This window comes from Idiotropiscis lumnitzeri, chromosome 8 (assembly GCF_059441095.1).
Source record: "Idiotropiscis lumnitzeri isolate Australia: NSW breed Sydney's pygmy pipehorse chromosome 8, RoL_Ilum_1.0, whole genome shotgun sequence".
NCBI classification, from domain to species: domain Eukaryota; kingdom Metazoa; phylum Chordata; class Actinopteri; order Syngnathiformes; family Syngnathidae; genus Idiotropiscis; species Idiotropiscis lumnitzeri.
The window spans coordinates 5585824-5609121 of NC_142398.1; the positions used below are offsets into that span (position 1 = coordinate 5585824).

General features: G+C 40.8%; 2 protein-coding genes across 2 annotated transcripts; one reads left to right on the forward strand and one right to left on the reverse strand.

Annotated features, from left to right (window-relative positions):
* Positions 1-4988: 4988 nt before the first annotated feature.
* atp6v0e2 (ATPase H+ transporting V0 subunit e2) lies at positions 4989-8906 on the reverse strand. The gene is made up of 4 exons (XM_088302752.1): positions 8689-8906; positions 6405-6452; positions 6103-6201; positions 4989-5920 (listed from the first exon to the last, which is right to left on the reverse strand). Exons 1-3 carry the CDS (start codon positions 8790-8792, stop codon positions 6108-6110), a joined length of 246 nt encoding a protein of 81 aa, XP_088158878.1. The 5' UTR covers positions 8793-8906; the 3' UTR covers positions 4989-5920; positions 6103-6107.
* A 1684-nt stretch (positions 8907-10590) lies between these two features.
* parn (poly(A)-specific ribonuclease (deadenylation nuclease)) lies at positions 10591-20522 on the forward strand. Its single transcript, XM_088303346.1, has 25 exons — positions 10591-10771; positions 10966-11043; positions 11107-11186; positions 11263-11330; positions 11448-11529; positions 11608-11668; positions 12395-12563; positions 12635-12697; positions 12801-12839; positions 12915-12957; positions 13527-13607; positions 13722-13778; positions 13859-13936; positions 14029-14072; positions 14150-14192; positions 14783-14858; positions 14927-15037; positions 15124-15193; positions 15287-15342; positions 16257-16343; positions 16413-16665; positions 17632-17753; positions 18624-18666; positions 18745-18914; positions 19873-20522. Exons 1-25 carry the CDS (start codon positions 10753-10755, stop codon positions 19932-19934), a joined length of 2055 nt encoding a protein of 684 aa, XP_088159472.1. The 5' UTR covers positions 10591-10752; the 3' UTR covers positions 19935-20522.
* The last annotated feature ends 2776 nt before the right edge of the window (positions 20523-23298 follow it).

The following is a 23298-nucleotide window of genomic DNA, read 5'->3' on the forward strand; positions in this document are numbered from 1 at the left end:
CCACAGCGGACGTGACACAGCGGCGAATCGCACTTAAATGCGGATGAAATCACTTGTGTTGGCTCGCTTCATTGATCGTTCATGTACATTGGATGTGATTCAACTATAAACGCACTTTTTTCAGCTGTAGTCCGTTGTTTGTTTTACAGAAGGGAGACGATAATGGTCAAGTTTACCGTAAAACAACAAGTTGAGCGCCTACACTTCCTTGTGAGGGTTTTCACAATAAAACTCTCCACAGATTGATCACTATGATGTTGTGACGAGTGCACGCAGGGGCGACTAGTTTGCGTTGCGACAATGTCACTAACTTGACTAAATTGGGATCCCATAACAGCGGAAGTGGCGTGTGTTTACAAACCTAGAGTTGCCCGAGGGGGCGGAGTGACGCGACCGCGTTTAAGGACAGAGGAAGCAGATGTGAACCCGTTGAACCCGAGGCCTTCAACACAGAACACCCGCTGCAGGAACCGCACAATAAAGTTTAAAACAAAAAAATCTATATATTACACAACCAACGAGTGTCATTGATAAATAAAACTCGACTTGGCAACTTGAGGGACACAAATATGCTTCAATGGAATTCCAGCTACTCCCTGGCGATGAATAAAAACCTCCATCTATCTAGGACAGCTCCTATAGAAGCGTGCATAAATAAAGATTTCTTTTTTGGCAATGTTGGCGCATTGGGGCATCATGGCCCATTTCTGAATATTACAGAAGGATAATCTGCGTATTTATCCCATTTAAAGCCCACATGCGTGCGCGTTTGTGTATTTATTTTCATTCACGTGTTCAAATCATATGTGGGTTGAGGCTTAGATAAAGCTCAGTCAGGACAATAATGTGATTTTGGAGGATTTAATGTCAGCCTCATAAGTTCTTACTATATGTTGTATTTTTCATGAAAAAAGTCATATGTGCAACAAATATCTTCTCATCGCCAGAGAAAACAGATGTCACCCAGAAGTACATGGATAGTAGCATCCAGTGTCCAGAGAGTGCATCTCAACAGTCAGACGAGAGCAACACCTGTGAGTTCCAAATTGTTCTATTTCCAATAAAATTGCAACAAAGACAATTTCCTGTAGTCATTATGCAATGTTGAATATCTATAATTTGGAGGGCAAAAAATAATCCACGACATTTTGGAGTAAAACTATGCGAACAAAATATTTTAAAAACTAATATAAAAATACTTTGCTGTTGCGCTGTACTTTTTGAGCCCAGCAACCTCAAACGGCTGTAACTCCAAAATGTTGTGAAAAGTCTTACATCATAGCTGGAGAAGGTCTACATTTTTAATCACATTCTTATCGTTTTAACTTCAAATCTATGGTGCAGCAGTGTACATTCAAAACTCTTTGATTCAACATGAGGGATTCGGAGACATTGTTTTATTCGTTCACTTCTTCACACACATATCAGAAGCATTAATACAAGGTCACAATGGCAATTAGAGCTTTGACCGTGGTCGTTGCCATGGCGATCCTCACACACACACACACACACACACGCACCCCCACACACACACACACATGGACGGGAGTACGAGCTTATATTAAAAGCAGGAAGCATGGAATGTTATCCAAAGTGTTTAGTGGCTGTTGAGTGGAATGTGGAGCGCTACGACTTGGAATGTTTCCATGGTTGGTTCTCTGAACCCCCCCCAAACCCCCAAAAAAAGGGTTCCGGCTGCAATAAGTGAACTTGAATTACACTAGTTTGAAATTTGACACCATGTCCCATTCACATGAGATGATGAGATGGGGGGGGGGACAAAAATCTAGCGTCGGCCATCTGTTGACGAGATCTGCTTTTGATCGGGGGCTAATCTGGGCCAGTTGTCTAGTTCGAACACGTTAAAATCTGAGAACTGGAATTTCCCCCAAAATGGCGACATCAAACCAAAATTGCTGACTTACTGCTCAATTTCAGGCATGGGTCTTTGATACTTTTGTTCTTTTTTTTTGCAAGTCCTCTTATGATAGACCAAGTGGTGTCAGGGGCTGCTTTTTTTGTGATTAACATTCTAGGGTGATACTTTTGTTTTTGAGGGAAAACAAAAAGTAAAATGGTAGATTGGAACCAACATGACCGACTTCCAGTGTCTTTTTGGTTATGGCTTCTTGAGATTTTTTTTTTGTGACCGTGCGTATGATAGACATGTCTACCAAATTTTATGTTGCCAAGTCACATTGGATTTAAGGACTGAACTTACATTTGTTGTGGTAGAGCGAGTCACCAAACTTAGTTGCCATACTCTGAAGTTTGCCTTAAAAGTAACCGTGGACAATTTGACAAAATGAGACGCCAATCGCCAGTAGGACCTATAACGTGTTTTTATCCCTTCTTGACATTTTTTTTGTGGGTGTCCTAATTACAATGGTCAATACAAATGTTGGTGCCAAGAATGTTTCCAATAAATCTTAGGGTATTTTGATGTCAGTGAATATACCTGAACTAGAAAATCTTGCATTTTAGCCAAAGGTCCTAGTTGATGTTTTTGTGCAAAGCAAAAGTTAAGCCATGATTATTTCTGACAACAGTGCTACTTCTTCATTGTCTTAAAAGAAGAGGGAAGAGAGAAGACAACGATGACGACAACGGAGAAGAAGAAGAAGAAGAAGAAGGCAACCAAGAAGAAGCAATAGCGACAAGAGCAGAAGTAATGACAGTAGCTTTTATTATGCACAATAACATCAAGGGTTTAAAGGTGCATTAATCCACTCGGACAGGATCTTGGGTAAAAATGGACCGCAGCATTCTAATTAAGGTAAGTCAATTTTAGGATGAAAATGAAAATTTTAACGCAATTGTAAGTAGGGCTGCTCAATTATAAAAATATTAATCAAGATTATTTTAGGAATCATTGAAATCAAGATTATTCAAACTATTATTTATTAAATCAAATTCTTTGAAACACTATCATGATGCAAGTTCCTTTTCGATCAAACATTTATAAAACCAGTCTTTTTAAAATGAAAAAAAAAGTGCAAATGTATAAATTCTAGTATGGTTCACTTGTATAAAGTAGCAGAGAGCATTGGCATTTACTTGCTATATATTATAAATTGTCATAAAACTGATGTAAAATTAAAAAAAAATATTTGAAGAGAACGCTCAAATTTTTAACTCAAGTATACTCACTATTGTGTTAGACATTGTAAAATGGGCACGATTTTGACAGTATACAGTATATACAATAATATATGTTTTTTTTACTATTATGCCAATTTTGTAATTGTTGAGTGTAATAATCGTAATTGTAATTTAATTTAGATTAATTGCACAGCCCTAGTTTAAAGCCAACGTTCCGTCGGAATTGTCCACTTCCGGGTTTGTAGATCACGTTCCTTTCACAGCCTGCATCTCAGTATTTATTCTTCATTTTGCATTTTTAAAGTTAAATTTGTGGTTGAACAAGTATTTACAAGGTTGGAACAATGTCGGGGGGTCGAAACGGCATAATAGAGGCGTAAATCCCTCCAAATAAAAATGAATAATACTAACAACAAATAAATAAGTAAATAAAAAGTCAACCACTACTTTGCTCCCCCCCACCCACACTTTTCATGGTGGGCTCTGGTCCCAATTAACAGCAAAAACAGTTATTACTGTGTTCCATTATTGTTTACAAATAGTGCTAAAATTACACAAGTTATGACGTAGGTATTCTCTTTATGCAACAACTTTGATGAGGCTGGATCTGTCTTTTCAAGCACGGCCATATAATATTGTTTAATTTTTTTATGCCATATCATGAAAGACGGCAATTATCGTAGAGAGCCTTCAAGATGCAAATCATGTTACAGGGGAAAATCAAGCGAACGTAAAAGTCGGATGACGCACAAACACTACTTTGAGTAACATTCAAAGACAAATGGACAAAATGAGCCTAACATGGCTGCCTTCCTGTTTTTTTTGTTTTTTTTTTTGTTTTTTTGGTAGGACTCCTTGACACCGTTTTGTGTGTCTAATCACTATAGAAGTGCCAACAAAAATGAATGGTGCCAAACCAAACTGGCTTTTGAGACTGAATTTTCAAATCAGAAAAAATACATTCAATGCAACGAATTTTCTTGGCAGACTTTACCGTGGATTTTTGACTTGTTTTGGTGCGTCTCATCTCGATAGCCAAATGGACCAAATTCCATGTTACAAAGTAACACTGGCTGGGGGTTGAATTAGAAATTTTTCACTTTTTGGTGGGGCAGCAGAACACAAATGTGCCTGTAAATGTCAAAAATCACCACTAAAAATAACTGAATACTTGTCTCTTTTGGGACTTTTTAAGACTTGGTGTCCTATAGGCCAGTACCACAACGGGATGGAAAGGGTACAACGTAATTTGGTCTTTGTAAAAAGTAGCTGTATTTCAATGTTGATTTGGATTACTTATTTATTTTTTTGGGCTGAAGCATCGTGGTTTAGAGGTACGTAAATCAAACGGTGAACAAGAGAGGAGGTAGGGAGGAACACATTGGACTTAGGGCGGTTGTTGTGAGAGTGGCAAGCCGTTTAGGCTAAATGCTAAAAGCAATTTATGACCCATATGAGACCGTTGCGCAAACATCCAACGCCCCTGAGGTGGTAGGAGACACTGAGAGCATGGCTTGCTTTTTCTTTGGCTTTTTTAAGACACAACAAGGGCTCTTAAGAAGAATATTTACAAAAAATGTGGTACTGATTATCAAAGCAAAACTACACTGTTTTATTGTGTACACATCACGTCGAGAGTGATTAACTGTTTCAAGGTGGCAACAGATTAGTTTTATTTCCATGATTTCCTACTGGACATTGTAAGCTTTTATTGTCTGTCAAAAGGCTTAATTGTGTCTTTTAATCATGATGACAAATTAAATGCGTGGCTAAATTTCTTTGTGCTTGTTTAAATGATGAATCTATTTGATAAAAAATATATATATTCCTCAAATCCTTTTGAAAATAGAATGTACAGTTGAATTAATGTCGGGAAAATACGAGATTATTTCTACTTTTGTGTATTTGCATCGGAAGAACACGTTTTATTGATTTTAGCTTTTACTATTTGTTAACTTTTTTATGCTTAAAAAATACATTGATTATAATTTTCCAGGGGGATATGAAAGAAAATGTGACATGCCCTGTACAGTAAATAAATATTTGAGAGTGGTGACAGATTTCCATTGTTTTTTACTATTTAATGGACTTGCTGTTACACTTTTACGATAATAATGACAAATGAGACCCACGGTTACCTTCACAATCAATAAATGAAAATATATAACTTTTTGTATTAACTGTACTAACTATCCATTATCTGTACCACTTCTCCTCACGAGGGTGGCAGGGGGTTCTGGAGCCTATCCCAGCTAGCTTCTTTAAAAAGATGGCCTGCATTTTTTTAGGGTGGAGGATGTCAATCAAGAATAGATTTTTTGCCATTTTTCCTAGTGGAAAAGTCCTAAATTCGAACAACTTGATATTGAACTTTAGAGATTTTCATGTCCTCTGTTTAAAATTACAAAACCGACAACGGTCAATCTGAACGGACATATTGCTCAGTGTGTGTAGTGTCAAAAAATGATAAAATCCATCTTACATGCATCCCGGTGTGAATCAGGTGGGCGGATCACCATGGCAACGAGGATGAGGAGTAGTAGTTTGGGGGTTTCTCTCCATGTTTTGGGGTGTAACAGTTAACAATAATAACACTGAGGTCATTACTATACAGAGGACAAAATAAATACACATAAAAAATGTAAACACTGATAAAGTGGAACTATCACATTGCACATTTAAATGTTCGTACCGTTAAACAACCATTTACATAAACATCAACTGTACAGTAGTCTCTCTTAAACGTAGTTCTATATATGTGTGTGTGCGTGTAAGTGTGTATCCATGTTTGAATCAGGACGGCGATGATAAGGGCCGTCTGAAAGAGAAAGAACACACCATTTACATGATTGAATGTCTATTGTAGCATATTAACTTCGTGGTTAATATAGACACTTGTATCATATTCAATTTATATGTCATGTATGTAACGAGATGAGGTGTCATATTGGCATCATATTTTATGCAGGATGTGGACATTTCTTTGTTTGTCCTTGTCACCTGTTCTACTCCCAGAAGTAAGTCAGGTACCAAATGGTTTCGTTCTTCAGCTGAGGGCCAAAAAGGGGGTTGGTCTGCGCCAGGATTGCTATTAACCAGCTGAGGACAAACACACAATTATTAAATGAATCAACTGTATTTTTAAATATGCAACACGCTGCCAAAAGTTCAGCTTGAGACGCAATGATGGAGTTTGGCTCCCTCTCGTGGCGTCTTTTGGCAACAGTGGAGTCGTTGAAAATGCAAACACGTTCAAAATGTAATAGAGCATAATCCATATTTCGAGTTACAAAAGGACTTACAAAAGGTAGCAGCAGACAGCGGTGAGAATCAAACTGGTGACAATCACCCTGCAAAAGAGTCACAAGAGAATGCAGGAAATTTTACAACACAGGAACAACCTGGAACTATGAACTTTTGGAAGAACTCATGTTTGTCCATCCATCCATCCATTATCCGTACCACTTCTCCTGACACGTGTCGTGGGGGTGCTAGAGCCTTTCCCATCTATCTTCAGACAGTATGCTGGGTACACCTTGGACTGGTTGCCAGCCAATTACAGGGCACACATAGACAAACAACCATCGGCGCTCACACCTAGGGGCGATTTAGAGTGTTCAATCAACCTACCACGCATGTTTTTAGAGTGTGGGATGAAACCGGAGGACAAGGAGTAAACCCAGGGAGAACATGTGAACTCCACACAGGATCCCACAACCTGTGCATGGTGAGGCCATCATGCTAACCAGTGTTTGTACCACAACAAAAAACACACATGCCATTTTTTTGCAATAGGGACTGATCCAGAACTAGCAACATAGTCCAAAACTAGCAAACTGACAAGGGAGCAACCCCCATCACTAGGGAATTTGTCCGTAACTAGGCACTTGACTGTGAAGGAGTGACTTGGTTCCAGACTAGGGACTTCACCGGCAAGTAAGGACTTGACACCAGAACTCGGGACTTGACCCGCAAACCATGGACTTGATAGCAGAATAAGGGTCTTGATCTTGCCAGTGCCACGAGGTAATTGACCCCATCATGAGGGACTTATCCCTGTCACTACGGATTTACCCCGAAACCAGGTACTTTATTTTGAACTCCGGACTTGGACCCAGAACGAGAGACCAGTCCACGAACTATGCACTTCAGCTCGGTACTATGAACGTTTGCCCTACAAATAGGAACCTTTGGGGGAACCTTGGGTGTTTGTGCCAGGAGAACTCTTACAGGAATGTATTTCCAAACAGAAACGGTAAGCGATAAGAAGACAAACAGTTTTTCGAGGCACATAACACATCTTGTTGCAGAAGGAGACTGGCCAGCCCGTTTCTCATGGTTGCATTTCTAGGTCTATAGGTATCATTAGTGATGGGTCCAGCGACACCGAAGCGTCGATGCGCGCGCCGAGCTTCCAAGGCAAACCCCGTGTCGGTGCGCGTACTGCTTTGAGAAAGTCACGTGACCACTACCAGAATCGTGTCGACACAGCGGTCGCGCGCCAAACTGTGTTCATAAGGAAGCGCATCCATCAACAGGATGGACGCTCAAAACAAGCATCGAGTTATTGGCACGTTACTTTGCATTAAATATCCGCAAAATGGAAGACGTCACTGTTGATGCGCACTCAGAGGTGCAGCGCTATACGTCAGCAGGACACGTTGCACGTACGGAAGACCCGCTCTTATACTGGAAGTCCATGGAGGCAACGTTCCCTCACCTATTTATATTAGCCACACAGGCGTTGTGCACACCGGCCTCTTCAGTGCCTTGTGAGAGGATTTTCTCAAAGGCGGGGAAATTGCCTCAAAAAAAGAAATAGACTGAATAACAAAACGCTGGAGAAACTAATTTCTTTTGAATAAAAATCTTTAATTACAATGAGTCCATTGTCATTCACAACACTTTTACTTGGGCATTCAGACAGATGTTCTCTTAATTTATCAACTGCGTCTCGAATATCAAAGATTTTTTTTATGAAATTGCGTGTATGTAAAAATAATGTGAAAGCAAATGCCTAATCAGAATCAGAAATCCCTTTGTCATTGTACTCAAGTGTGCAACGAGATTAGAGAGCTCCCCTCTCCAGTGCAATACAACAATAATTCAGTTAAATATATAAATTAGATAAGAGAATAATTAGTGCGATGGAAAGTAATACGAAATAGGATATATAAAAACACATCACGTCGCTAATCAATGGAATTGGATAAAATTAGTTTGACAGATCAGTGTCAGATGACCCTGTCAAATATTTCCTGCAAGTCCACCAGGTGTCAGTATTCAGCAACACAGTGTCAACACAGTGTCAATACATTGTGTCACTGTGTCGAAACGATACAGGATGCCTCATCTACCCATCACTAGGTATCATACTTTCCCTCTTGCCATCATCACTCGTCCCCTCCCGTAGTGACGTCACTCATTTTTCGCTTTGCTCTGGAGCAAATCATCCCCGTTGGATTAAAACAGAAACTGCGAAAAGGGTTTTATTTTAGCACTGATTTCAGAGAGGGAGAGAAGAGGAAAAGAGAAAGAACCAATTGAGACGTAACGTTGTTAGCGTTAGCCGTTAAACCCACCTACCCTCGATTAGGTCCTTTGGGCACCAAAAAGGGAGCCACCACCCCCACCAGCGCCCACAGGGTGGTGAAGCAGATCATCGGTAGGGCGAGAGAGTGAGACACCATAACTGCAGTCGGAGATGAAAAATCGAATTAAACAAGAAATGATTGCTCTCAGCGGTCAATTGGAGGAGCATCAATGGCTGCAGCTCAGCTCGCTTGTAAAAGTAGTCCCGCCTACTTAGGCAGAGGCGCCATTTGATTGGTTAAGAGGAAACGTAAAATGGTGTTGTGATTGGTCGTTTTTCAGCTTTAAAGTGCCAAAATAGCCCGTCCACTAAGCTTAGTCAACATGTGATTGGCCGTAATGGCTGTCTTTCACTGTTGTTGCGTAGCAACTTCGACTTCGAGTGAAAACCCTAATAGTCAGTACTGTACTTCTGTGATGAACGTTGTGATTCTTAAAGGGACGATTGATTGACGTTAACATTTTCACTTACATAATAGGTTTACATGTAAAAATGACATCAGTACTCAAATGTGCCCCCCTAAAAGACTCTGTAGTAGTTTAAGGGCTTTTTTTATTATTAGATTCACGACAAATTCCAAGCCCATCCCAGTTGTCTTCGGGCAGTAGGCGGGGTACACCCTGAATTGGTTGCCAGCCAATCGCAGGGCACACATAGACGAACAATCATCCGAGCTCACACCTAGGGGCAATTTAGAGTGTCCAATCAACCTGCCATGCATGCTTTTGGAATGTGGGAGGAAACTGGAGTACTCAGAAAAAACTTCACAGGCACGAGGAGAACATGCAAACTCCACACAGGGAGGTCAGATCTCATGACCTCTGCGCTGTGAGGCCATCGTGCCACCCCTATATATGTTAAAGGATTTTATACATTTGACTATAAAGGATTTTATACGATTGACTACAAGTTACATGGATTCAGTTTAATGCAATAAAGATATTTGCTGATTGTGCTTTGATTCGATGTGCAGTGGAAGGTCAGGGCAGGCTGTGTGAAATGTGTAGGTGGCAGATATTTTTTGTACAGGACGAGCCGCACTTCTGATAACGGGGGTACTGACGCAGGGCCTCCCCGACATCAAGGCGCTGCTGTGTGAGATTGGACGAGCCGACACGTCATCCTGCGGGCAGAAGACGTCCACTAAGAGAAAGCTAAAGTTAACTGCAGATGACACATAGCCAATAGTAGAATAGTAGGATATCTTTGATTTGTCTGAAATGTATAAATGATCCTGGGCAACTCGGGAGGGGCGTCGTCCTCTGTTGGGTACAGGGACGCGCAGAGCTCTAATGGTAGGGACCCGAGCCCCAGATTTGTATTAGATATCCTGTTAGGAATAAATCCACTCCCGTGTGAAGTTGCCGGCTTCCTGGTCATTTCTCTCTCAAAACGAGCGCGCACAATTGTTGGATGAATGTAGGTAGTGTTTGGTTAATTTAATTGGAGTCAGATAATTAATTCGAACACTTTGGTAAACTTTTGGCACATTTAAAGTTAGAAATTCCAACAATGTATATACGCATGTATGTATACTTGACTACAAAATGTGAGCGTTTTATTGAAATCGTTTATTCAAATGTTACAACAGTTCTATGGCAATTTATAAGTGTATAGCGAGTAACCTCCAATGCATGTTTCGTTATACAAGGGAATCATACTCGAATTTATACATTTGTCCCTTTTTTACCTTAAAGTAAATTTTTTTTATAAACAATCTATTACAAAAGGAACTTACATAATTATAGCGTTTCAAATAATTAAATTTGTCTTAATATTGTTTATATAAAAATGTATTCCCCAAAATGATTGTGGTGTCAATTTATGCGAAAATAATGTTTTTTGTTTTTTTTTTCCTCCATAATTGAACATCCATATGAGCATGTGCTGGAAATGTGACGAGTTGTGGTGAATGGTCAAGGGTCGTTCCAATGACGCGTTCTTGAGAAATCCCAATTTCCCAGCGCCACGTGAACGCATCTTGAAAAGCCAAACGAGGTCGGCTAGCAACCGTTAGCTGTCAGAAGCCGGCCGGGGGTCTCAACCATCGCGTCGGGATGGAGGTGACACGCAAATGTAAGTTTTACACGGCGGCCTTTGTATTTTGTCTTCTCCACCTCTTACTATTCAAGTGATTTCATAAGCGTGTGTAGCTTCAAAATGATAAAGCGCGCGACTGCCCCCTCTGTCCTCGCTAGCGCGCGTGTGCAACTAGCACATTAGCTTGCAAAGCTAACGCGAAAATGTCCATGTATCGTTGACATTTTCAGCTTTTAAAGACTGTTTAAACTTGGTGTACGCCGCGATAGAGGAGGCTGACTTTCTCGCCATCGATGGAGAATTTTCAGGTATGACTAACGGTGTATTAAAAGCCATCTAGCGTGGATGTGAGCCGTTTGCGTGTTGTCTAGGGATCAGCGATGGACCCAGCGTCAGTGCCCTTACTAACGGGCTGGACACGCCGGAGGAACGCTACACCAAACTTAAGAAGGTGTGGAACCGTGGCATTTAGACATCTCTGAATTGCTCCACGGCCTGATGTAATGTTTTCTTTTCCCATCATCAAGCATTCCATGGATTTCCTACTCTTCCAATTCGGGCTGTGCACCTTCAAGTATGACCAGAAATACTCCAAGTGAGTAAGAATTGGTGTCCAGTAGTCAGTAATCCTTCATTTTCTCCAGTGGTGCATATTTTAACATTATTGTCATATAAGTGTGCAAAGAAGTGAACCTGTCATTCTCTTTTGCAGGTATGTCACAAAGACTTTTAACTTTTATATATTTCCCAAACCCTTCAACCGGACATCTCCTGACATCAAGTTTATCTGCCAAGTACGTCTGATATTTTTCCTTTTAAGCTTTTGCGTAAACTAACTACCATAATTGTGTTTATTTTATTCATGATTTCAGAGTTCGAGTATTGACTTCCTGGCCAGTCAAGGCTTTGACTTTAACAAGGTTTTCTGTCACGGTGAGTGAAATGGAGATTCATCCACGCCAGGTCTTTCTAGACAACTATATGTAAAGCCACTGAGAAAAATTGCCAAAGCTGAGCATTGCAGCGGATCCTCATTGTACTAACTTTTGTTTCCTGTGATTTATACATCTATACATTTTTATTTTAACACTTCACAGCACAGCACTTCACAAAATCACAATAATACAACAGAACATATAACCTAAAACATTGGCAATAATACAGTCATAACAACTCTCCATCCATTCTCTGTACCGCTTTTCCTCACAAGGGTCTCGGGGGTGCTGGAGCCTACCCCAGCTATCTTCGGTCAGTAGGCGGGGGTACACCCTGAAGTGGTTGCCAGCCAATCGCAGGGCGCACAGAGTCAAACAACTATACCTAAGGCTAATTTAAAGTGTTCAATCAACCTGCCATGCATGTATTTGGAATGTGAGAGGAAATTGGAGTACCCGGAGGAAACCCACGCAGGCAAAGGGAGAAATCGTAACAACTATTCCTACATATGCCAGAGTGACCAGGGGTGTTAATAACTGTGTGTTGAGTTTTAGTGTGGGGAGAGTAAATTTACACTACAATACTAAAAAGTCTAATCAACTCCTCCACTTGAAATAAATCTATTCAAATCATCAATTGGATTTTTGTGATGATCAAAAAATCTCACAATTCATTATAAGTCCATATCGCCCAGTTCTAATGTTGCGTGTCAAACATCAACAGGAATCCCTTACTTGAACCACGAGGAGGAGGCCCAGCTGAGGGAGCAGACGGAGGAGAGGCGAAGCCAGCAGGCCAATGGCATCGGAACGCCGTCCTACATTTCGCCGTCCTGCTCCAAGGGCCCCGCCCACGTGCCCGATGAGCACAAGGACTTCATCAACAGAGTGGTGTACGTCTCTGACAAAAATAACAGCTGACTCCTTCGGTATAATGACGTGCATTTGACGCTGCGCAACATAGGGAGAAGGTAGAGGCCCTGCTGTCGAGCACAGAGAAAACCATCGACCTGGAGCCGTGCACCGGGTAAGCTGACACTTGGACTTGCCCGCTGGAATACATTGTGGTCATGTGTCGTCGTGCATTTCTCTGTTGTAGGTTGATTTTCGTATTTATTTATTTGTCCTAGGTTCCAGAGGAAGTTGATATACCAGACACTAAACTGGAAGTGAGTGTGTCCTGTCCCTTGGCTTTTGTTGGTTAATTTTGTTGATGGGATAAATAAGTCTTTTGTTTCTGACAGGTTTCCGAAGGGGCTCCATGTAGAAACCATGGAAATAGACAAGGTAAAAATGCCGAAAAAAATTATTTAGAATTCCTATCAATGCCCCCCCCCCAATAAGTTCCCACAACCATGGAAAATTTTATTTTGTTTAAAGTGCATTTTTTGTTTGTTTTTCATGTGAAAAATGTATTTTTCTTTTCAGCAAAATCATACAAAATTTGGAGCGATTTGTAAAGATTTCACTGTTTCTAATTGAATAATTGTTTAACCAATTTTTTCTTTGCATTTGCTTGCTTATCATTTCAATCGGCCAAAATGACGTAAAGAAGTATAATATCTTTTTGGAATCGTAAGCACATTGGAACCTCTGTTTTTGTGATCAATTCTTTCTAAAAAGTGAAAAAACAAAATCATCCAAAAACTGCAGCAATATTTCCATTTGGCTAATAATGTAAATCCATTGAATACATTCCACACCCTCGAAAAGATGAGCACGTTTTTTTCCATTGGAAAAAAATATATAGTTTCACTTACAGAAAACATGAGTGACAAAATGGATGAAGGACAGTAAAAATGCAACTTTTTTGTGTTTTTTTTTTTTCTTTTTTTTTTTTCCGGTTTGTATTACAGAAGGAGCGCATCATCCAGGTCACAAAGGTGGACGAGGAGGAGAGGAAGATGAGGGAGCAGCAGAAACTGGAGAAGGAGCAGGTTGGCACAAACGTGTCGCGAGACATGGCTGTTGTTTTAAATTATCATTACTGGTATGATTAGTATTCTTGATTTCTTTTTTTTCTTTTTTTTTTCTTCCTTCAATCGCGCCAGGGGCAGCTAAATGATGCTGTGGGCTTCTCGCGTGTCATCCACGCCATCTCCAAGTCTGTGAGTCAACCTTGTATTTCTGTAACATTGATTTTGTGTTGAAAACATGAGACATGATTGACAGGAAATTTGTTCCGCAGGGTAAATTGGTGGTGGGCCACAACATGCTGCTGGACGTGATGCACACCATCCACCAGTTCTACTGCCCTCTGCCTGATGTACGCTCCACTTTTGGGACAAAGTCGTCGTGCCCATTCGGAACCATTTAACGTCACGCTCTCTTTTCTCTCTTGCTTGTTTTTTTTTCTAGGATCTTCAAGATTTTAAAGAGGTCACCATGTGTGTTTTTCCCAGGTGCATTTCTTATCCACCCCATTACTGCAACCAAGGCTGTCCTCTTCGGCAATTGCATGAATTTTGTTTTCTTGCAGGCTTCTGGATACAAAGTTGATGGCGTCCACTCAGCCCTTCAAGGTGAATTTTTACCTCCCTGAATGTGTAAAGCTGTGAACTAAAAAAGGAAATTGATTTTATACTTTGTTATGGAAGATCTTGACTCCATTTGCTTCATTGACAATGCACCAAGCAAAGCATACAGTTGTGGTCAAGACTCTCTGTAACTTCTGCTCCTCCATACTGTCAATTAATCATAGTTCCGTCACACCAGTTACTACTTTCCAATTAGCTTCAGCTTTGGTGTCATCTCGCAGAATTTGTAGAATGCATAGAAATGCAGGAATTGGTGCATTTTCTTTTTTGCGTGTAGCTCAGGAAAGGATTAAGAAAAACCCGCCCAGATATAGTGATGGCCAAAATGAAGCTTATAATTTGCTTCATGAACCAGTTGCTGTATTTTTTGGGAATCCTCCAGGTGGCACTGTTGGTTTAATTAAAGATGTTTAAAAACAATGGCAGTCGGTGTGCTCGCAGCCCAATGTTGAACGGAGGGCTTGAGGAGTTAATAACTAAACTGATTCATAAAGCAAATGTTCCTATGACTTCTCAAATATGAAGGGGTTCTTGTACATCGTATTTCAATGAAACTTATTTCTACATATGTGCAGGACGAAATCAACAACACGTCTCTGGCTGAGCTGGAGAAGCAGCTGAATGAAAGCCCATTCACGGCTCCTCAAATTGGTAAGCGCGCACACACATGCACACACGCGTGCTCAATATCTCCACGTGCGTATGTTTTTCTTCCTTAGAAGCGGCCGAAGGCTTTCCCAGCTACAACACCGCCAAGGAGCAGTTGCACGAAGCCGGCTATGACGCCTACATCACCGGACGCTGCTTCATCTCAATGGCCAACTTCTTGGGTAGTGCGCCACATGGTCCTAACCTGTCAAAAACAAGTTTTTCGTAATCAGTCCTTTTTGTTTTGGTTTATTTCCAACCCCCCCAGGTTCTTTCCTGATGCAGCCCAAAGCGTATGTGTCGGCTCACTCCAAACTCGTCGAGCCTTTCTATAACAAGTGAGTAATCCTAGATAGCTGTGCTTCTCCATTTTGTGTCCGTCTTTGTACTGCTCTTCCATTTTGTAGCATTCATCGTTTGTTTGATTCCAGGCTTTTCCTGATGAGGATAATCGACATCCCCTACCTCAATATCGCAGGACCAGACTGTGAGTTTGCACTGTTGATATCACTGCCCATTCACTGTGAGGGACACGGCACACCATATTTCCTAGTGCTCGTTTTGACAACCCACCTGAATAAATCCTTGTCTATATCATCAGCTTAATAAAATATATGCAGGTATATAAAATGCTTTATTGCCAATAAACTCATCCATTATCAAATTATTCTCATTAAACACTGTGATTCATTCTGACCCACGTGGACAAATACAGTTGTTCATAAATTGGGCTTGGGCTGATTACCCGTTTGAGAGTTTACTGTCGTTTTATGTCTGTAACGGGTAATACAATACAACATCCATGTCTGAGGACCACCAGCCGCCTCCTGAAACTTAAAACTTTAGCCTCGCTAAATGTCCCAAAACTACAACCAGTTTCGTGTGAGCATTCATGCTCTTGTCTGCTTCATCCTGTGTAATGAAGAAATGAAAATTTGTCATAAATATCATCACAAAAAACCCTTAAATCACTGTAGAGTTTTTTTTTTGCGGGTTGAATTTTAGTGCTAATATAATTTTTACCTACCATGGTACATGTTTCTTCTGTACCACATTCAGTATTTTGTTTAAAATGAAAATCGAATAGGTTCAATGAAACAAATGTTATTTTTATTTAGCCAAATGTTTCAAAGTCATTATAGGGCCGTTGTTTTTATATCATGATAGTACCATCAGAATCGAATATCAGCCCGTGCCTCGTCACAATATACCAGGACAAAGAGAAAACAGTATAGACGAGTGTATTGTGTTTTCGAGGAAATATTATTGTGACATTTTAACTATCGGGAAAAAGTCAAATAAACGACACACTATAAAACCTCTTCTATCAGATTGCACCTTTTTGAAAGTGTTGATTCCTTCCTTTGTTAACACTTTATACTTATTGTCTTGTTGTTCCAGTGCAACCGAAGAGAGACAACGTCCTCTATGTCACCTTCCCCAAAGAATGGAAGACCAGTGACCTCTACCAGCTCTTTAGTGCCTTCGGTAAATGACGACGATCACATGATCAAGTCAATTTGTCACTCACTATCATTCCTACGCGTGTCCACTCAGGAAACATCCAGGTCTCATGGATGGATGACACGTCCGCCTTCGTGTCCCTCAGTCAAACGGACCAGGTGCAGATAGCCATGAACACCAGCCGCTATGCCGAGAGCTACAAGATCCAGACGTACGCAGAGTATATCCAAGGCAAGCAGCAGGAAAAGGAGAAGCTGACTCCTGCTCCCAAGTCCTGGACAGAAGACGGCTGGGTCAAGCCCCACTACGCAGCCTCTGCCGCTGCTGCGGGGTTCGGATACTCCAGGTATGACGCCTCTGCTCTTGGCGTTCCCCGCATGTTTTATCACGCAGTTTGATGATCGACTTTGTAGTCGTGTCATCGGATTTGCGGCCGCATGTTTTGGACACTCGGGCGATGAGAGGGGTGGAGCTGTCAACTGATCACCCAAGAGATCCTGCCCCAAGTGGTGGAGTTCAAGTATCTTGGGGTCTTGTTTACGAGTGAGGGGAGGACGGAGCGAGAGATCGACAGGCGGATCGGTGCAGCGTCTGCTGTGATGCGGACCCTGTATCGTTCGGTTGTGGTGAAGACAGAGCTGAGCCAAAAGGCGACGCTCTCAATTTACCGGTCGATCTACGTTCCTACCCTCAACTATGGTCACGAGCTATGGGTCGTGACCGAAAGAACAAGATCTCGGATACAAGCGGCCAAAATGAGTTTCCTCTGCGGGTGTCCGGGCTCTCCCTTAGAGATGGGGTGAGAAGCTCGGCCATCCGGGAGGGACTCAGAGTCGAGCCGCTGCTCCTCCACGTAGAGAGGAGCCAGATGAGGTGGCTCGGGCTTCTGATTAGGATGCAACCTGGACGCCTCCCTGGCGAGGTGTTCCGGGCATGTCCCATTGGCAGGAGGCCCCAAGGATGACCCAGGACACGCTGGAGAGACTACGTCTCCCGGCTGGCCTGGGAACGCCTGGGGATCCCTCCGGAGGAGTTGGAAGAAGTGGCTGTGGAGAGAGAAGTCTGGGCTTCCCTGCTGAAGCTGCTGCCTCCGCGACCCGACGGATAAGCGGCGGGTAATGGATGGATGGATGCAAGCATTACCGCGACAAACTACCCAGTGACATTATATATTTCGGTCTGAGTGAAAAAACATATTTTACTTGATAATTTGCTATATTCAATGGCCATCTTATTTGGTTTACTAATTATTTTATATCTGTAGTATTAATAGTAAGCATTAGAGTAACATGTCCATTGTCATTTGTTCCAGAGGTCTGAGGAAGCGGAGTGGCAGTCCCATCCAGGCTGAGCAGGGAAGCGCCGAAGCCGCAGATGGCTGGAGTCACTACTCGTACTCAGACAGCACGGGGAGCAAGAAAATGAAAACTGACGGTGTGTGACTGTATTTTTCTTCCTTTCCCTGTCTGTTTACATGCTGATCTCGAGACTGGCAGAAGTCTCCCAAACTACATCGATTAAAAAATACTTTACCTTTCATCTCAGGAGATTTTCTGGAATAAAATGTATACAGCATGAAAAAGTGGAGTCCAACCTTTAGCTGCAGGCCCATGCGATTTGCTCAAGTCCAGCAAAATGTCCAGCTTAAAATAAAAGTAAAGAAAAGTGCAGTTATTACTTGAGATGTGGACGAAACGGAAGTCTTATGAGTTTTTAGCGATTCCTGTGAGTCTTAAAAAAAATTCAGAGCTCTCATGAAATGTATTTTATGCATGAAATGTAGTCAAATATACCCAGTGGGGATGAACATATTCTTCGAAAATCGATTTTAATGTCAATTTAAACTGCTTAAAATATACACCAATATAAAAGAATCGCTTCACAGTATCATGTTTACCAGAGATGCTCTCTCATGTCGCTTCTGTCCACAGATTGCATACGCACAATTGATACGATGTAAACCTCCCTTTCAAGCAGTGATTAACAAAATCATGTAAAAAAAATCTGGAGGGAAACAGAGAGCGAAACTCTCGCCCTCCCTCGCTCCATGTGACTCTTGACGAGAAACGGTTGACATTGGCCCACTGTAGCCGTGTTGCAATGAAAAAAAAAAAAATGGAAATAACCTTAGTGAAATATGTAATACGTAAAAATATTTACGTTAAGTGTTTCCTTTTGTAGCACCACAGTGGCGCACAGAAACAAGCATGGCAGCAATTTAAAAAAGAATAATAAATACAAGTGTGAAATGACCTTAAGTCCCATGAGATTTGCTGATTTGAATATTATTCTGATTTATTTTAGAAGTTGTGGAGAGCAAAACATCGGAGGGATGGCTGAAGACCATGTAAGTCCATCAATTCCGCTTTATCACTCATATTGCCTTGGACGCCATTTTGAGAAACGCTCGTGCTGTGTCCTGCAGGGACGCTACCGAGTCCTCCGGGTCGAGTCATCTCCCCAAGGAGGATGGTTCCGAAGATGCTGTTTCGGCAAAGGATGCTGAGGGGACGCTCAGCTGGCAGCAGGCCTCTGCCGCAGCAGCCGTGCCCCATGCACATAAAAGTCAAAAGAACAAGAAGAAGAAATCTGAAGGTTTTGTTCCCGTTCATAATAATTTATTCCTACATTCTGAACAAACCGGGTTGATTGCGCTAGTTTGGAAAAACTATCTCAATCTTATCGGTGTTTGTGAATTTTCCAGTTGTGGACTAAGGGCTGCTACCATTAGTCGAATAATTTGATTTACAAAATTAGGCCAAGGTCATTTTAAAGCTATAAACACTCAGTCACACGTACAGTACTACAGAAGAGTGTAAGGTATTCTGTTCAACGCAATATCAGTTTTTATCCGATTAATCAATGAAATAATTGACACAATACTCGATTCTAAAAATGTCCGATAGCTCCATCCCTATTTGGAGTTGTAATACCAGGGAACAAAGAAAGCTCATTTTTATAATTTTCTAAATATTTTATTTGTAAATGTCGTTATAAGATTATCTTTTTCTCTTAGTTTTTCATTTTTTTTCAATTGCACGGCGACTGAAACACTATGAAATTGATGTATTTTTTATTTATTTTTTTGTTATTTTACATTGAGTTCAATTCCAAAATTGATGAAATTTATGTTAATACTTAGCTTTTAAGATTTGTTTTTTTTTAATCGGATGTACCGTTTTGTCTATTCTCACGTTTCAATATGCATTTTTGATTAGAAATGTATTTTTAATGCATTTTTGAGTGACGACTCGTGATTACATTCTTATTTTTTTTCTGATCACATTTCAGATTTATATAGTCAGCAATAATCTTAATTTGCCAGTGGTGGAATTAATCTCGATCCTTTATTATAGGGTACTTGTTTCATTTTTTTAAATTAAGCCTTCTTTTATTCGTTCACTGAACAAAATGAGTTATTATTATTATGAATTGTTAGTATCAGATGATTGGACTACAATGAAAGGATTTACTCCAAGATTTAAGAGACCTTTTAAGCATCCATTTTGGACACATTTACCTCCAATGTATGACTTTCATTTATTTCCCGCAGTTTCTCCTCGTTCGGCTGCTGGAACTTCGGCGACCCTGTTTGAGGTTCCCAAGGCATGGTAGCAAACAAGTCAAGAAGCACTCGGGACTCTGCCTGCCCGGGAGAGCACCAGCTAGCAGGTGCGGACCAGCACACAAACCCCACAAGCCATAAAGACGGTTCTGCGTTTTCTCTCTAAAACACACTTCAGCCTGAATTTCAATTTCATTTTCTTTTATTCATGTGAAAATACCAGGTTGGCACCGGTGCGGTTGCCTCCAATTTTTTGTTTTTTACTCGCGTGCGTGTTAGCTAAGCTGCCGTAAGGTCAGCATGTAGTTTACAACATCAGGGTTCAGCATAATGTCTATTTAAAAAGCTGTCCATTTTTAAAAATAAAAAAAAAACCAAAAGAACAGATGTATAAAATGGTCGTGTTTTATCAAACGTATACAGGAATGATATCAACAACTACAATGTGATAATTTATTATTGCGCCAATTTGAACCCTTCTGGAGGTGCTTAATGTTTGTGTTGTTTTTGTACAGATGTTTGTTTTGTAGTTGTATGGCAAATGTCTCAATCTATATACATATTTACATTGTTTTTTGTATGAGGTTCAAAATCCTTCAATGTTTCCTTGGGGGGAAAAAAGGGCAGGGAGATGGGGGGAGGAAAAAATTAAAGAATTTTCTTACTAACACCGACTCAATTGCTTTGTTGAGCACATTTCTTCTCTTTGGCGTCAATTTCAATCAGGAACTGCAGAAAACGTTTTCCCAACTGGGTTCTGCTTTCATGGTAGAGTTTGACTTTCAAATTAGGAGTTAAAGCCAGATTTAGAGTTTCAAACCAAGGTTGGGATTTGAACCGAAGGTAAGGGTTTAAAATCATGGTTAAAAGTAAGAATTCAAGGCAGAGTTGTGGTTTCAAGCAGGTCCGGTGCTACCCTTTGGATGTCCTAAACTGAAAAGTCAAATGGTGCCCCCCACCCCAACTCGATATGACTATTTTTCATCACCCAAAATGTTTTGTCCATGTGTGTAAATTGCATCATACTGTTAATTGGGTACATAGTTACTAGCTACCTGTTAGTAATGAAGTCCATGTGCTGTAATAATATAACTTGAATATACTTTATTACTTTTAGATTGCTCCAATACCCGATATGTAGAAATTAATTAATTCAACAAAAAAAACAAATCAATATGATATTATATATATGCCATCTTATGGCAGTTAAATATGTATGGTTTTGGAATATTGGAGGAAGTCTGGCCACCCACAATTCAAATGGTAGCTTCATCAAGTTTTTCAAACCTTTCCACATGACAAGTTGGTTGATTTGTAAACAGGAAACAGAAGTTCGATACTTGCTCACTCTGTGACTGAGACTTAACGTTAACCGCAAAAATACATTTGTATTTCTATAATTTCCGGTGACAAATTTAGCAGACTGTATTGGTAAAATGGCATTTAAATAACAAGGCTGTGGGCAATTTGTCATGGGAATTAGTAAAGTATTTACTTGGAAGTTGCGGGCGTAGGGTTCGCATGCTAGCTCTCCGTGCTCCTCTGGGATAACAAGAAATCCGGATGATTTTGACAGTTAAAACATTTCTTCAAGTTTTATTTAAAATGAATAAGTCCTGCAGTGAATACGATCCAAAGCAGTCACATTCACTCCGGTTGAGTCACTTTTGAAAGTGACTCCGCTAAAACCACCACATATCCAGCCAGTCTGACCTGTCTTAGTCGTTTATTATTGGCCAATAAAAGCTAAACTAACGTGAGATGACCATTGAGGTTTGTGACCAGCTATCCCCTAAAAGGGACACTTGCCTGACGTTAACATTTACACTTGTATAAGAGGTTTGCATGTAAAAATTATGTCCGTGCTAAAATAGAATCCCTTAAAAGACTGGTGAATTAAGGGCTTTTTTTTTGTGATAAGATTACGACAACTTGGCATGCACCCTTTTGGAGCTCTGCTTGCTTTTTTTTTTCCCAGTTTCAGCGTCAACGTCACAGCAGGGATGCAAGCGTGGGAATATTGCTCGCTTTGTCAGTTCTGTTGTCTAAACGGCCACCTACCGCCTCCAAAATACAAATGCACATTCCTCCTGTCGACTTCAACCTGTGAAAGTATAAAAGCGTTCTGCACAATAGTTTGGATTAATTGATGTGATCATTTCAATGATATCCAAAATATTGTGCCAATCGATTCTCCGCCTCCACAGGCTGAAGCGGACTAGAGCAAGAACGTCCACACAAACCCCGACTGGTTATATAAAACAAACAAATATCTAAACATTTAGCTACGCTAAAGTCGTGTCACCTCTCAGGAGGCAGATGGCGGCTGGCAGCTTGCAGGCGGGCATGGAGCTCAAGCTAACTCTTATGAAGGAAATTGCAATATAAAAGGACCTACTTCGTCATCTGAATACAAGAAAAAAGATGACGTATAAATGTCGTCTACAGTCGAAAAACTGGGGCCAATCCTCATCCAAATATATGTGCATGTGTACTCGTTCCCACTTCAGTCTCTGTAAATATCCCGACTGGTGCTTTTAAGACGTGTCGTCCCGGGATCAGCAAAGAAGCTCTGTACCTCTGCTCACTTCCACATTTCCTCGTTCTCATATAAATTAGCCACAGAGAGGTTAATCCTGTTGATATGTTGAAGTGGTCATATGTAGGGATGTCCACGTGAATTTTGGTGCCAATTGATCTCCGTTTTTGGACCTTATAAGAAATGAAAGCACAATGATTTCCAATGGCGAGTTTGTAATCGGTCCCTTTTGTGACTCTCACAGGACATGGGGAGATTAGAGGGGGGCGTGGCCATATTCCTCATTAAAAGTCAGCGTTTTCAAGTGGTCACTTGTTTCTTAATTTCTCCAAAAGGAATAAATTAAAAAGGAAATTTCATTTTCCCGATCAAAAGATATATAAAATGAGCTTGTTAGTGAAAAATCACGACACGATAATTCCTTTCACTCGGTGAAATCTTGTTTGGCCAGCTAATTTTGAGAGCGGCGAGGACTCGACTGTGCAATCGCTCGCCCAAACATTAAAAATGTAATTCTGAAAAAATTTTTATTAACTATCTGTAATCTGATTGTTTTTTTTCTGCGACAGTAATGGAATTGTTTTTTTTTTTTAATCCTAAATACATAACGCTGGCACATGAATTTTATTGTTTGTTTTGCTTGTGCACGCGTCGCGCGCACTCAATGTCGCAGTCATGGACGAGATGGTTCCCTACGGACAGTGAGTGCTCTGTGCATAGGTGGCGCCGCTCCTGGTTTCAAGTCGAGGCAAGTTTTTTTCCTATGTTCCGAGTTGGAATTCAGTACATCAGCGTCTCCCGTGTATCTTATTCAAATTAGGATGAACAAATAAATAATGTAAATAAAATGTAGCTAAATTACTAGCATGAAAAGG